This window comes from Gobio gobio, assembly GCF_949357685.1.
Source record: "Gobio gobio genome assembly, chromosome: 24".
Classification (NCBI taxonomy): Eukaryota; Metazoa; Chordata; class Actinopteri; order Cypriniformes; family Gobionidae; genus Gobio; species Gobio gobio.
The window spans coordinates 4940854-4955805 of NC_137120.1; the positions used below are offsets into that span (position 1 = coordinate 4940854).

General features: G+C 41.9%; 1 protein-coding gene across 13 annotated transcripts in view; it reads left to right on the plus strand.

Moving 5' to 3' along the window:
- Positions 1-14952, plus strand: part of ptprsa (protein tyrosine phosphatase receptor type Sa) — a 268495-nt gene that overhangs the window by 214765 nt on the left and 38778 nt on the right. For all 13 annotated transcript variants that reach the window (XM_079807164.1, XM_079807157.1, XM_079807163.1 and 10 more), the window contains 7 exons: positions 1740-1857; positions 9174-9767; positions 10698-10792; positions 10905-11158; positions 11489-11576; positions 11917-12144; positions 12226-12386. In XM_079807164.1, the coding sequence (XP_079663290.1) occupies positions 1740-1857; positions 9174-9767; positions 10698-10792; positions 10905-11158; positions 11489-11576; positions 11917-12144; positions 12226-12386 (1538 nt within the window). The remainder of the gene's footprint in view (positions 1-1739; positions 1858-9173; positions 9768-10697; positions 10793-10904; positions 11159-11488; positions 11577-11916; positions 12145-12225; positions 12387-14952) is intronic.

Genomic DNA, 14952 nt, shown 5'->3' on the forward strand with positions numbered 1-14952 from the left:
TGGATGGATGGATGGATGGATGGATGGACGGATGGATGATAGATGGATGATAGATGGATGGATGGATGGATGGATGGATGGATGGATGGATGGATGGATGGACGGATGGATGATGGATGGATGGATATTTGGATGGATGGACGGACGGACGAATGAATGGACAGACAAATGGATAGATTAATGGATGGATGGATAGATAGTTTAATGGATTGATTCATGGATAAATGGATGGATGGATCGATGGATGCATGGATATATAGATAGATGGATGGATGGATAAATGGATAGATTAATGGATGGATGCATGGATAGATTAATGGATGGATGTGTGGATAAATGGATGGATGGATGGATGGATAAATGGATAGATTAATGGATGGATGGATAAATTGATAGATTAATGGATGGATGAATGGAAGGATAAATGGATAGATTAATGGATGGATGGATGGAAGGATAAATGGATAGATTAATGGATGATGGATAAATGGATAGATTAATGGATGGATGAATGAATGGAAGGATAAATGGATAGATTAATGGATGGATGAATGAATGGAGGATGGATGGATGGATGGATGGATGGATGGATAAATGGATGAATGAATGGATAGATTAATGGATGGATGGATGGATGGATGGATGGATGAATGAACGGAGGATGGATGGATAAATGAATAGATTAATGGATGGATGGATAAATGGATAGATTAATGGATGGATGAATGAATGGAGGATGGATGGATGGATGGATGGATGGATAAATGGATGGATGAATGGATAGATTAATGGATGGATGGATGGATGAATGAATGAATGGAGGATGGATTGATAAATGGATAGATTAATGGATGGATGGATAAATGGATAGATTAATGGATGGATGGATAAATGGATAGATTAATGGATGGATGTATGGAAGGAGAAATGGATAGATTAATGGATGGATGGATGAATGGAAGGATAAATGGATAGATTAATGGATAGATTAATGGATGGATGTATGGATAGATTAATGGATAGATTAATGGATGGATGCATGGATGAATGAATGGAGGATGGATGGATGGATGAATGGATAGATTAATGGATGGATGGATGGATAAATGGATAGATTAATGGATGGATGAATGGAAAGATATATGTATAGATAGATAGATAGATAGATAGATAGATAGATAGATAGATAGATAGATAGATAGATAGATAGATAGATAGATAGATAGATAGATAGATAGATAGATAGATAGATAGATAGATAGATAGATAGATAGATAGATTGATTAATGGATGCATAAATGGATAGATTAATGGATGGATGAATGGAAGGATAAATGGATAGATTAATGGATGGATGAATGGAAGGATAAATGGATAGATTAATGGATGGATGGATAAATGGATGGATGTATGGATGGATGAATTGATATATATATATATATATACTTATGTTCTTTACAAATGTATATAATTGTAACAAATCATTTACTTTAATATATAATATTATTAAACGTAATATAAATTATATATATATATATATATAAAATCAAAAGTTTTGTATTAAAGTGATTAAAGTGAGGTTAATATGCTTTGAGAAAAGACGGCAGGCACAGATTGCGGCGTGACATTGGATAGAGGGGAAACTGACTGGCCTGTGCAGGTGACATGTGGTAAAGTCTTTAAAAAACTCAGTTCCCTAACACAGCGCTAACTTCCCTCTCCATGTCCATTAAACACAGGAGATGGTCATCGGGGGCCTGCAGCCTGACACCACCTACTCCATCACCGTGGCAGCCTACACCACCAAAGGAGACGGCGCCCGCAGCAAACCCAAGCTGGTGGTGACGAAGGGAGCAGGTCGGTAATAATAACGTTATCATTAGCGCACCGCGGGCCAGGTGTTATTGGCTACAGGAGCAAAATGAACCCTAAGGGACTTCAATCGAATGAGGAAAAAAACAAACATGGCCTATATAGTGTGTCTGGAGTACATAAAAACTATAAGGGAATGTTAGCGGTTACAAGAGAAGGTGTCGTTTTTAAGAAAACATGAACTGAACTGAAGTAGATTAGCCTGCTAGCAGTGATTTAGCATGCTAAAGCACCTTTCGAGCTAACTTCTGTAGGACTCTCAGTGTTTTCTTATTGCTGGTTAATGTACACATGCAGATGGAGGTTTTTGGTTCTGTCATGAGTGTAGCATTTTTAGCTTCTGAAATAGCTTTCAGAAAACGTTAGCGCACGGTTTCACCCTGTTATGCTAAGTTAGCCTAATTATACAGGGACGTAAACTGCTATTGCCATGCAATGCTCGTACCATGATATTCTTATAAGTACTCTATCTCTGTACACTGTTTGCGGTGCTACTCGCTGGTTTCTGTGCGTTTCGCTTTAAGATGGCGCGAGTTAAATAGCGCTATAAATATTTAGCTCGAATCCTGCTTGATTTTACAGGGCTTCCACCAGACAACCCACTAACTAGTTGATTTTAACTCTCATCCTTCCCTCGGGTCATTTTGACCCAAACCTGAGAAATTGAGAGTTCATTGGAGTGGTCCAAGACTTTTGTCGCACTTGAACCACGAATGCACAAAAAATTAAATGTAAAAAAGTAACAAATCCTTCCCTCACGGGTCAATTTGACCCCCCTTGGGAATGAATGGAATGCTTCAGTGCACATAGAAAAACCTAAAAATGCTCAAAATTCAAACTAAAAATGCTAAGACTTTACCAAACATGATTTTATAATGTCTGCATGCGTATCTGAATGCATTCTGAAGAGAACTGACTTTAGGACCCAGCGGAACAGCTCATTTGATCCATATATAGAGCTATAAGGACATCTAGTGGCTAGAGTTATGACATAGCATGTTATATTATCTTTTTTCCACAAGAGGTCAGCAAAGACATCAAATTTATGTTATTTTGAGCTGAATCAAAAGGATTGTGCATGAAATTCTGAGTTATTTTGAATTGAAGTTGAAAGAATGTGCTTAAATTCTTATTTATTTATTATGTATCGATAAAATCTAGTAATTTAAAGGTACATAAAATAAAAGCTAACAAATAAACTCCCAAAAAATAGCATTAAAAAATAGAAAAATATTATCAAAATTAAATATAAGCTTTTTTGGACAAAGAAAAAAATAAGTATAATTTTAGGGCTTTGTGTCATTTGATTGATGGATGGACAGATGGATGGACAGATGGATGGACGGATGGATGGATGGATGGATGGATGGATGGACAGACGAATGGATGGACAGATGGATGAATATTTGGATAGATGGATGGAAGGATGGACGAATGGATGGACAGACAAATGGATAGATTAATGGATGGATGGATGGATGGATGGATGGATGGATGGATGGATTGATGGATGGATGGATTGATGGATGGATGGACTGATGGATGGACAAATGGATGGATATTTGGATGGATGGTTGGACAGATGGACGGACAAATGGATGGACAGACGAATGGATAGATGGATGGATGGATGGATGGATGGATGAATGGATGGACAGATGGATGAATATTTGGATAGATGGATGGATGGACGGACAAATGGATGGACAGACAAATGGATAGATTAATGGATGGACTGATGGATGGATGGACGGATGGATAGATTTATGGATGGACAGATGGATGGATATTTGGATGGATGGTTGGACAGATGGATGAATGGATGGACGGACGAATGGATGGACAGACAAATGGATAGATTAATGGATGGATTGATGGATGGACTGATGGATGGATGGACGGATGGATGGATGGATGGATGGATATATGGATGAAGGGATGGACGGACGAATGGATGGACAGACAAATGGATAGATGGATGGATGGATGGATGGATGGATGGATGGATGGATGGATGGATGGATGGATGGATGGATGGATGGATTGATGGATGGACGGATGGATGGACTCATGGATGGATGGATGGATGGATGGATGGATGGATATATGGATGAAAGGATGGACGGACGAATGGATGGATGGATGGATGGATGGATGGATGGACGAATGGATAGATTGATGGATGGATGGCTGGATGGACGGACGAATGGATGGACAGACAAATGGATAGATTAACGGGTGAATGGATGGATGGAGTGATGGATGGACAGATGGATGGATATTTGGATGGATGGTTGGACAGATGGATGAATATGTGGATAGATGGATGGATGGACGGACGGACGAATGGATGGATGGACAGACGAATGGATGGACAGACAAATGGATAGATTAATGGATGAATGGATGGATGGATGGATGGATGGATGGAGTGATGGATGGACAGATGGATGGATATTTGGATGGATGGTTGGACGGACAAATGGATAGATTAATGGATGGATGGATGGATTTAATAGTAATTTAAAGGTAAATAAAATAAAAGCTAACAATTAAACTCCAAAAAAATTGCATTAAAAAATAGAAAAAATATGATCAAAATTAAATAAAAAAGGCTTTTTTGGACAAAGGAAAAAATAAGTATAATTTTAGAGCTTCGGGTCATTTTGACCCATGTTTGTTATAAAGTGCGAGGGAAGGATGAGGGTTAATAATGTTTTATACGTGCCTAGTGTGAATTTTGGACGCTGCCACCATGCTAATACCATGATATTCTTTAAAGTCGCCATGAAATCAAAAATGTCTTATTTTTGTAATGTTTATTATAAATGATTTATCGGTGCACTACATTATTTTATTTTAAAATTCATGTGTATAAATTCCCCTCGAAACGACTTTGCTTCTCTTCCTGTCATGTGCTATGGCACGAGGGCGGGGCTATCGCGTCTCGTGTCCTCCATTTTGTTAGCAACGCCCAATGATCCAATCAATTCCCTAAGGACGAAATCAAGCCTCGACCTCCATTTTTTTCTAATTTCAGAAGCTGTTTGACTCGGATTTACATCACAATAAGGGGGAAATGGCTACTTTAAAGATCCTTTTAAGCAGTATATTATATGAATAATGTTAATCTAACAGTACCGCGGGTATGTGTGTATCCTCTGCAGTTAGCGCTCAAACGCCAGGTGTGCCAATCGCAGGTGTCAAGTGTGACAGTCCCGCCACATATGCATGTCATTCTCAACGCCTGTCTCTCTCCCTCTCCCTCGCACAGTCGCTCGCTCAAAGGAAGGATGTCCCTGTGCTTCCCGCCTCCGAAAGTGTGGCGAAACGCTTACAGCAGACAAAGGAAATAAATAAATAAACAAGGGCAGACTCAGCCCTACTTAAAGAAGCGCCATCGCGCTCTTTCATGTGCCAGAACAGAGGGGAAGCTTGACCAATGGGGCTCAGAGGAGCCACTCCGGGGCACTTTCATGCCTCATTTCTGCTACATAATGCTGTCAGACAATTTAAGCCCCTGCCTTATTGTATTGATAAGAGCCGACCCGCCCCTTTCAAACCCGGAACCTTCCGCAAGGCCGCCTGTCATCTGAGAGCGGCGTCCGTCCCCGAGCTGCCATTCTGCATGTCGGAGATACACTTCAGAACAGCGACTCTGCTCCGAGAAGCCCGTCAGTCAGGCTCTACGGTCACGCCGAGCCATCATTCAAGTGGAAAACGGCGGAATAATGTGCACTAGAGTGTGCATTAGTATCTTTAGTGGTTCAAAAATTAAAAACAATTCGAAATGTTAATAGAAATTAGAATAGTATATCAATGATACTAAAATAACACTGGTACAAATGCAAAAAACTTATTTTTGTGTCATGTTAAAGGGACAGTTCACCCAAAAATGGACATTATCGCCCTCAAGCCATCCTAGGTGTATATGATTTTTTTCTTTCAGATGAACACAATTGAGTTATAGTAAAATACTGGTGGTCCAGTGGATTAAACCATGGAACTGATATGCAGAAGGTTGCTGGTTCGATCCCAGCGGTCACCTCCAGTGTGTTCTTGAGCAAGGCACTTTACTCCATGTTTACTTCATGTTTACTCCATGTTGCTCCAGGGGGATTGTCTAAAAGTGTCTGCCAAATGCATAAATGTAAATGTCATATAACTGCTCCACACGGCTAATCCATAATAAAGGCCTTATGAAGCAAAGCCATGCGTTTGTGTAAGAAAAATATCTATATTTATAACTTTATAAACTATAATCACTGGCGTCCGTATGCGAGTCTAATTCCGGGCGAAGTGTGACCTCTGACCCGACGCATGACGTATTGATGAACGATGAAGCGCAGAGGATAGAGCAAAACAAAACCCCGGTCACGAATTAGAGTCTAAAACAAGAGTTTTTAAAGAGAAATGAGTTTGTTGTTTGAACCGCGAGAAGCGTCGACTCTTATCTAAGCGTATGCTACTCCTATCATAGATATGTATACGTAGATGCCCCATTCGACCTCTCCAGATACGTTGACGCGCCGCCATTTTAGAACGGTCAACACACGTCAACACTTCAGATGCTGTCAATCATCACTCGCATAAAAAACAACCGCCTCTGTAAAGCCCGGTGCGATTAAAATTCCCGAAATTTTCCCTGTTCTTAAAAAATGGTTTAAATTCAAGAATGTAATTTTATGACGTTTTTTAGGATGTTTTTTGAGAATTTAAGCTTTCAGATAATACCTATGATGATTACTTAAAACATTGAATAAATTGGCTATATTGATGTTTATTAAACACATTACTAGCTAAGTTATTACTATTTTTATAATTTATTTACTTTGATGGCTGATTTGCTGATGGTTTATGAGTTCTTTCCAATGAACTTGTTTATAATGAGTTCACTGCGTTCATTAAAAGCGGAGCAATGTGCCTGTAGGGTTCTCTGACGGTCAATATTAATGAGATTAAGAAAATGTAAAGATCTTTAACCAATATTTTTAGCATATGCAGAATTATCTACCATTAATGATAAACGAAATCCTAACTCATCTGCTTCTGTCTATGGATGTATAGATATTAATTTCATACATGCTTGTGTATAACTACGGTTGCAGACGCACAGACAACATTTGAATATTCACAAAGCGCGTTCACGACCAGCTTTGACCGTTTGAAAAATGGCGGACGGCTAACGTATAGCGGCGCATAGCACAGTCGCTAATGGGGCATCTACTTATACATATCTATGACTCCTACATCATACGTCATACGTTGGGTCAGAGGTCACTCTTCCGCCGGACCTCGACCCATTACCCGAAGCCAGTTATTATAGACCTTTATTATGGATTAGCCGTGTGAAGTAATTTTATGATGGAGGGATGCACTTTTTTGGGCTTCAAAATCTCGTCCCCATTCTCTCCCACTATAAAGCTCGGAAGATCCAGGATGATTTTTAATACATCTCCGATTGCGTTTGACAGAAAGCTACACCTATGGGATGATTTAAATTTTTAGGTGAACTAACCCTTCAAAGCATGTGTCAGCCATATTGACAAACATTATTAATGTTGCATTGACAGAGCTGCGTTATCGGTTAACCGCGCCTTGATCTCAAAGCAGATGTCCTTGTATCGATCTAATTGATGCTGTCTGTTGTCCAAGAGGAATGACACGGAAATGATTGATTCTGTTCTTGTTTCAGAGCCGACAGACTGATTGATGCGCGCGCTGTCAAACCCTTCGCCGCTAATACGCCTTATCATTCGCCGCTCCAGGTGCATTAAGCGCAAACCGCAGCGTCTTTAAGTTTAGACGTCCGTAGACCAGATTCTGATCAAGTACTTGCCTTCCTTTTTTTAATTTCCTCCTGTCTCCCTTCATCCTTGTGGGAGATGAGCAGATTGCATGCTAATGCAGAGGCTGGAGGTGTTCTTCTCGAGTGCCCGCTTGGACGGCCGCCACGGCTCGGGACCAAAGAGTCTGGATGACTCACAATCCTCCCGGCCCTGTGGTTATTCTCTTCAATTAATTGGTCCACTTAGGGCCACTTGCTCCAGTCCTGATTGTGGAGAGTGAAGCTCCTTGTTGCTCTCTGGAGCTTCTTGTCTAATAGCGTCTGATGCCAGGATAACTGTGGCATGGAGTTGAACTTTCTGTAGATTGCATTTTTTGGATTATGGGATTAGAAACAGTTCATGAATTGCTGTTGCTGTTGTGGAGTTCCAGCTCTAAAATAAGATTGGATCAGCTGTGTCTGAAGTTGCTACGTTATTAGTTATTAATTTTCTAGAATTGATGAACTGCGCTTAAGAGATGCCATAGGGGATATAAATGGGAGAATTGTTTATCACAGTTAATTGCTTTAATTTTTCTATGAAACAATGACTTTTAATTATGTCGACCTTTTGTCATCCTGTGCTGAGGACATTAAGTCGGACGGTTATATTCAGACATATTTGGCCGGTTTTGCCCTTGTCTTTTGTATATTTGATATCAGTTCGACCCAGAATGCAGCGCTGCAGTTTTCTCAGGGCTAAGTCAGCTGGCAGTCGTGCTTTATACGCCTAATATAACTCACTGTAAGTCCTGTCGGCAGGTTAATTGCATGTTAGCTGAAGGTTATTTTATTTTGTTCTTTTTCGCAGTAGCTCTGACGCTTCTCCTCTGCTGAAGATGAGAAGGACAGAGAGCGAGAGGGAAGTGGGGAAGGGGAGGGCGTGAGTGTGAAACGCAATCCTATCTTAATCAGTGGCTGTGGGTCAACACTGGCTGTTAATGCAAGGCCTAATGGGAAACGTGCCTGTGGTCCTGTGGAGAGGATTGTGTGTCGTCCAGTGGAGTGGACTGGAGTGCGGTTGGCGAGGAGAAGCGGGCTACAATCACGCGTCTCTGACCCTCGTTGTCCTCTCGCTGCGGCAGATTGCAATGTTTCCCCGTCACCTTCATCAGCTCTCGTCCGTCCTCCTATCTGTTCTTATGTCTAGTATCATACGGCTGTTAACCGACCGTCTCTCATCCAGTGATCTGTTCACTAAAATATAATCGTGTTCTCAAAACGGGCTATTCGGACGTAAGCATTGGCTGATACGTATGGAGTATATGTGTTGTGAACGCCTTTATGGCAGTTTGCACAATAAATAAATGCTTATGTAACAGGGAATGGGTTTGTAATCCTTTTAAAGTTGTTTCAGGTGCCTTTTCTTTAGTAGGGAGTAAGAGTATGAAAAGACATTTGGTTTTGATACAGCAAACTTAAGTGAGATACGGTTCATTAATGCCCCTCTCTTTCTTTCTCTCCCTCTCTACAGTGCCGGGGCCTCCCTTTCTCTCCGTCAACCAAAACTCGGAGACTACCGCTCTAGTACGCTGGCAACCCCCAGATTTCATCGCTCCAGGTCTCGAGGTGCAGGGCTACCGGCTGCAGTTTGGCCGAAAAGACGTGAGCCCCCTGGCCACACTGGAGTTCGGCCCTGAGGAGTTTGAATATTCCATTAGCAATATCCACCGAGGGGCCATGTACGTGTTCAAAGTGTCCGCCAAGTCCAGATCGGGATTTGGCGAAGAGGCTACACGAGAACTGAGAGTCCCGGAGGAGGTTCCCCGAGGTTATCCTCAAATAACCGAAGGCTCCAACATCACCTGCTGCTCGCTCCAGTTCTCCTGGCTGCCTCCGGTCCTAGCGGAGCGCAACGGTGCTATAACGGAGTACACGCTGGCCTACCAGGAGGAGGGAACGGCTGGCGGACCCAAGGAACTGCGTCTGCCGGCTGACGAGAACAGCTACACCCTCAACAGCCTGAGACCCAATGCAGTGTATGATGTGAAAATTCGAGCGCACACCAGTGTAGGTCCAGGGCCCTACAGCCCACCGATCCAGTATCGAACAGTGGCCTATGCAGCAGGTAGGGGTTGCTCATTTCCTCGCCTCAAGGGACAAACCTCTACAATGCAAGCACCTACACCCGATTATATAAAGTTCTCTGGGAGCCACATACCTCACTAACACCCTCCCCCACAACAAGGTAAAATAAGTCAGTAAGCTAAAGTCAGTCAGTTTTGAAAGGGGAGGAGCGTCAGTTTTTGCGAGGTAAGTGCCGATTGGTCAGACACGCCCAGCACATTCACTCATCTAATCACGAAATGTCCCTAGTATCAAAGGTAGGCGAGAACCACGTCAAGGAGATCCCAAATCTGAAGTGGAACTAGGCACATTTGTTTACTTTGTTTGGGTTTTTCTTATTTTCGTGTTTTTTTTTTTGGTTTGACAGTTACTCTTTTCTGTACTCACCTTTCCCCCCTGCTCCCACACTGGGATGGTTTGAAGCATGGCGTCCCATGATGCACTGCTAACAAGTGTGGGCATGACAATTGTGTTTTGGGGTTTGTCCTCGTTCCTGTCGGGCTTTCTGCCACGGCAGTGCCTATCCAAATTTGAGAGTACGCAGCAGTGGGTTACTCAAACATAATGTGGGTTCAGCTATTCTGGAAGCATTCAGGGGGGATTATGGGAACTGCTTGCCAAATGTTCTTGTTGGGGCGGCACTGCCGGGCCAGGGCAGGCAGAGTACTGTGCGATCCTGTGGTTCTGTGTTCACCAGTCCAGTCTAGCGTGCTGTTTGTCCCAACTGAGCGCCTCCCTCCCTCCCCTTCACAGCTAACGCCACACTCTGCTCACTCCGAGGGACCAAAGCCCCTTACCCTTTGGGGGAAAAAAGAAAAATGGTTGCAAGCGCCGAATATTCTGTCAGCCTTCTTTCCCTTCAGGCCTCTTGTAATTTTTCCATTTCTATAGTGTTTTTCTCAATTTGTTTCCCCCATTCACTTCTGGACAGATGTTCCTAAGAACTTCACCGTGAAGCTGGTCACCAAGACCACGGTACTGCTGACCTGGAAGTTTTCCGATAGGCATTTCCCATACCGCTGCATGGTAAGCGATTCCTGTTTTGGCCATCCTGCTCAAACGAGTACCTGCCAGACTGACTTTACATGTTTTTTTGGTGTTATTGTGAACAGTTAAATCCATGCACATTCTTCCACAGATTGAGTACAACCGCCAGAAGGTTGACATTGATGCTAGGATGACCAAAGCTCTCATCACCAACTTACGACCCAACCTCACCTATGAGTTCAGAATCACCTGCCAGGAGAGCAACGACGGTGGACCCAAACACAAGCTCATTGCCCGAACAGCGCCACCTATTCTGGTCCGAAAGCCTGAGCTGGACCTGAAAAGAGAGCCGGACAGTATGCTGACCATTATCCTTCCACCGCTGGAAGCCAAAGAGTTGATCAAGTGAGGAAACCATACACCGCCCTAGGCTAGAATCGCGCAATCTGTGCGAGTATACGGATGCAAACGCATATGATTAGAATGGAGTTGGTGTGTTGATGAGGAAAACATGTTTGAAGACCGTTTGTGCTATTGTTCTCTATAGAGCCCCTTGTGGCCACACTGAGAATGCAGTACCTGTGTTTGAAGCATCTGCATTCACATGGTTGCGTAGGGTATTTTTCAGGTTTTGTTTAGCTAGATATTCCCATTTTTAAGCTCTGAAAGATACAGAGAAGTAGATTTTTTTGCTATTGTGGGGGGAATTATTTGTTTTATGCACCATCTTTGCAGGGCAATCTATGTTGTGGTGGTGCCTCTGAGGAAAGGAAGAGGACCGATCCGATACATCAAAAACCCAGATGAGCAGGATCTAGAAGAGGTAAACATGCCCTTTTTTTCTTCAAGTCTTTGTCCTTGTGTCGCAGACACAGTGGAGCCAGAGCCATTGAAAGTGTTCTCGCAGGAGCATTGTGGGAACGTTCCCGAGGGGTTTGTCAGAGAGAGGGGACAATTACACAGCTCTCATCCTTACTCTGCTGACAAACTGCCACGCTTAGCCACTTGACCTTGAGCTGTAGATTCTGTTTTTACATTATTTTATTCATTGTGACTTCACATGTAATAGTTTTAGCCCGATTTGTTTGCACAATTAGCACTGCTTGATGTTGATTTGGTACATGTTTTAGATGCTTCTCCTCATACGGTCTTTTCTCCCACAGCTGTTGGGCGTTAGAAAACTCGGTCAACGTCACACTCGAACCACCCGTCAGCTCAAGCAAGCAGACGAGAAGCAGCCCTACATCGCTGCCAGCTTCAAGCCCTCATCCATGCCGCCATCCTTCACCCTGGGCAACCAGATAGTGTACAGCGGCTTTGAAAACAGGGCTCTGGACCCTGGGCAGGAATATGTGTTCTTCATCCTAGCTGAGCTTAACACTACTGGAGGGGTGAGTGGAATATAAAGCTTGTTATGACAACCCTAAAGTGACATATGCGGATGATTGTAACCTTGTTTTGCGCTTGTGCAGAAGTCCTTTGCATCTAGCCCCTACACTGACCCAATCATGGCTCCTGACGTGGACCCTCAGCCCTTAGAGACGGGAGGAGACGGACTCATCTGGGTGGTGGGACCCGTACTTGCTGTGGTCTTCATTATCTGTATCGTGATTGCGATTCTCCTCTACAAAAAGTGAGTGGACTTTTGACATTCAAATGAATTAATGAATTAATTTTTGTTTGTCCATTTGCAGCACCAGCAAAAAGGAGATTTTTAATAGCTATAGGGGAGCCCGGGGCACAACCTAACGCGGGGTTAGTTGTAACACGCATGTTTTAACCCTTTCCACACATGCCAGAATGACGAAACTTAGTGTATTTACTAGTTGCCGTATCAACATTATTTAGAGAAAAAATAGCACCAAAATGAAAAAATCTCTGGAAGATATTACTGAACATGTTTTTAACCATAGCAAAAGTAAATTTCTTACTTAAGTTTAGTTTTCATCTCTGTTTTTTGTGTTTATTTAAAATAAGACAAATCCGATAATATTTTAATCTTATATCTGTTATTTAACAGTTGAGATGGTTCTTTAATGCTGATCTTACCAGCAGAAGCCGCAATTTAAATCCCAGTTGTGCAGATGGGTAGTGTGTTAAAGGGTTAGTTCACCCAAAAATGAAAATTCTGTCATTAATTACTCACCCTCATGTCGTTCGAAACCCGTCAGACCTCCGTTCATCTTCAGACACAAATTAAGATATTTTAGTTGAAATCTGATGGCTCTGAAAGGCCTCCATTGGCACAATGCACGGTTCACTCTCAAGAGCCTTAAAAGGTACTAAAGACGTCGTTACAAAGTCCATCTCACTACAGTGGTTCTAAATTAACTTTATGAATCGGCGAGAACAGTTTTTGTGCGCAAAAAAACCCTAAATTACGATTTATATAGTGATGACCGATTTCAAAACACGGCATCATGAAGCTTCGAAGCGTTATGAATCAGTGAGTCGAATGAGCAGTTTCGATCGCCAAATTTCAGCAGTTTGGCGGTTTGACACGGGATCCGAATCATGATTCGACTCACTGATTCATAACGCTTCGAAGCTTCATGATGCCGTGTTTTGAAATCGTCATCACTATATAAGTCGTTATTTAGGGGTTTTTTGCACACAAAAACTATTCTCGCCGATTCATAAAGTTATTGTAGAACCACTGTAGTGAGATGGACTTTGTAACGACGTCTTTAGTGTCTTTTAAGGGTCTTGAGAGTGAACCGTGCCATTGAGCCAATGGAGGCCTTTCAGAGCCATCAGATTTACACTAAAATATCTTCATTTGTGTCTGAAGATGAACGGAGGTCTGACGGGTGTCCAACGAAATGAGGGTAAGTAATTAATGACAGAATTTTCATTTTTGGGTGAACTAACCCTTTAAGTCTGCGTTACAATGAGCCCCTATTAGAAATATGCCATTACATTCGATACTTTTATGAATTCTTTTGAGAAACCATGAGAAAAGGGTGAATAATGACTGAGAGTTAATGTTCAGAAATGATTAATTATTATCATGTTTTGAACTATGCTGTATAGCTGTATTTAGCAATGTGTTTGTAGTCAAAAAATGCTTATATTTTTAATGATTAAAAAATGCCATTATTTTATTTTAAAAAGTTAATAATTGTATTTTGTTGACAAAATATTTTAGTTTGTCTTGTATATTTTTTTGATTATATCAGGTAACATTTTAAGCTGTCATTTGATCATGTTACAATGTACCCCAACTACGGGGCATGTGTCACATTTCGCTTCCATTCTTTCGTGGTAAATCAAGAAAAAAGTATACACTGTATTAATGAAACAAAACCACATAATTGTACTAGACATGTGTCCAATTCATGTGGGAAAAAATTAATGGATTTACACAAACTGAGACAGTCAAAAAGCGTTAGGTTGTGCCCCGCTCTCCCCTATATTATAACTTTATATATAATAAGTACGTGGAACTATCTTCAAACGAACGCACTCTAAATGCATTATAAGGTAAAGGAATGCTAAAAGAATGATTTAAGCTCATTTTAGAAATGTTGCCCTCAGCCGTTAGCATAGTTTGGAGAAGTTCAAAGCTGAGGCGAGCAATCAATTCGATCTTATCAAAATTTAATGAGGTGATGGCTAATAGCTATTAGCTTCAGAGCACGGCCAAAGCAGACCGCTTTTACTTTTAGCATGCAAACGTGCGGAAGCTATTCCTCATTAGCACCTCAAAGCGAACTCCTGGCTAGTATTTCCTCCCTCGGCAGGACCTTGAGTTTGACCTCTGGTGTCTGGAGAGCGTATATAGCCCCACGGTGGGCGCAGAAACACATCTTTTACAGGTCTGTCCAAATGCAGATGAGCCTAATCTGGCACCGCTAGCCTGCCCTGTGAATTTAAATGCACTCTATTGATTTTTTTCTCTCTCCCCTCTCCCTTGTTCTCTTGTTGTTTTTTCTCCTTTTTATATATTTATTTCACTTCAATGCTTTCTTTGGAAGCAGCAAGCCTGACAGGTAAGGCTTAGCTGTACTTTATTGCTGTTTTCAAGGGGGCAAAAGAAAACAACCTGTCTCAGCATAAAAGCAAGTTTTAATTAGATGGCAGAGAAAAACAGTGCAATGAAATGGCGGGTTCAACCAATGTGGCCCTCGGCTGTGTGTGTGTGTGTGTGTGTGTGTGTGTGTGTGTGTGTGTGTGTGTGTGTGTGTGTGTGTGTGTGT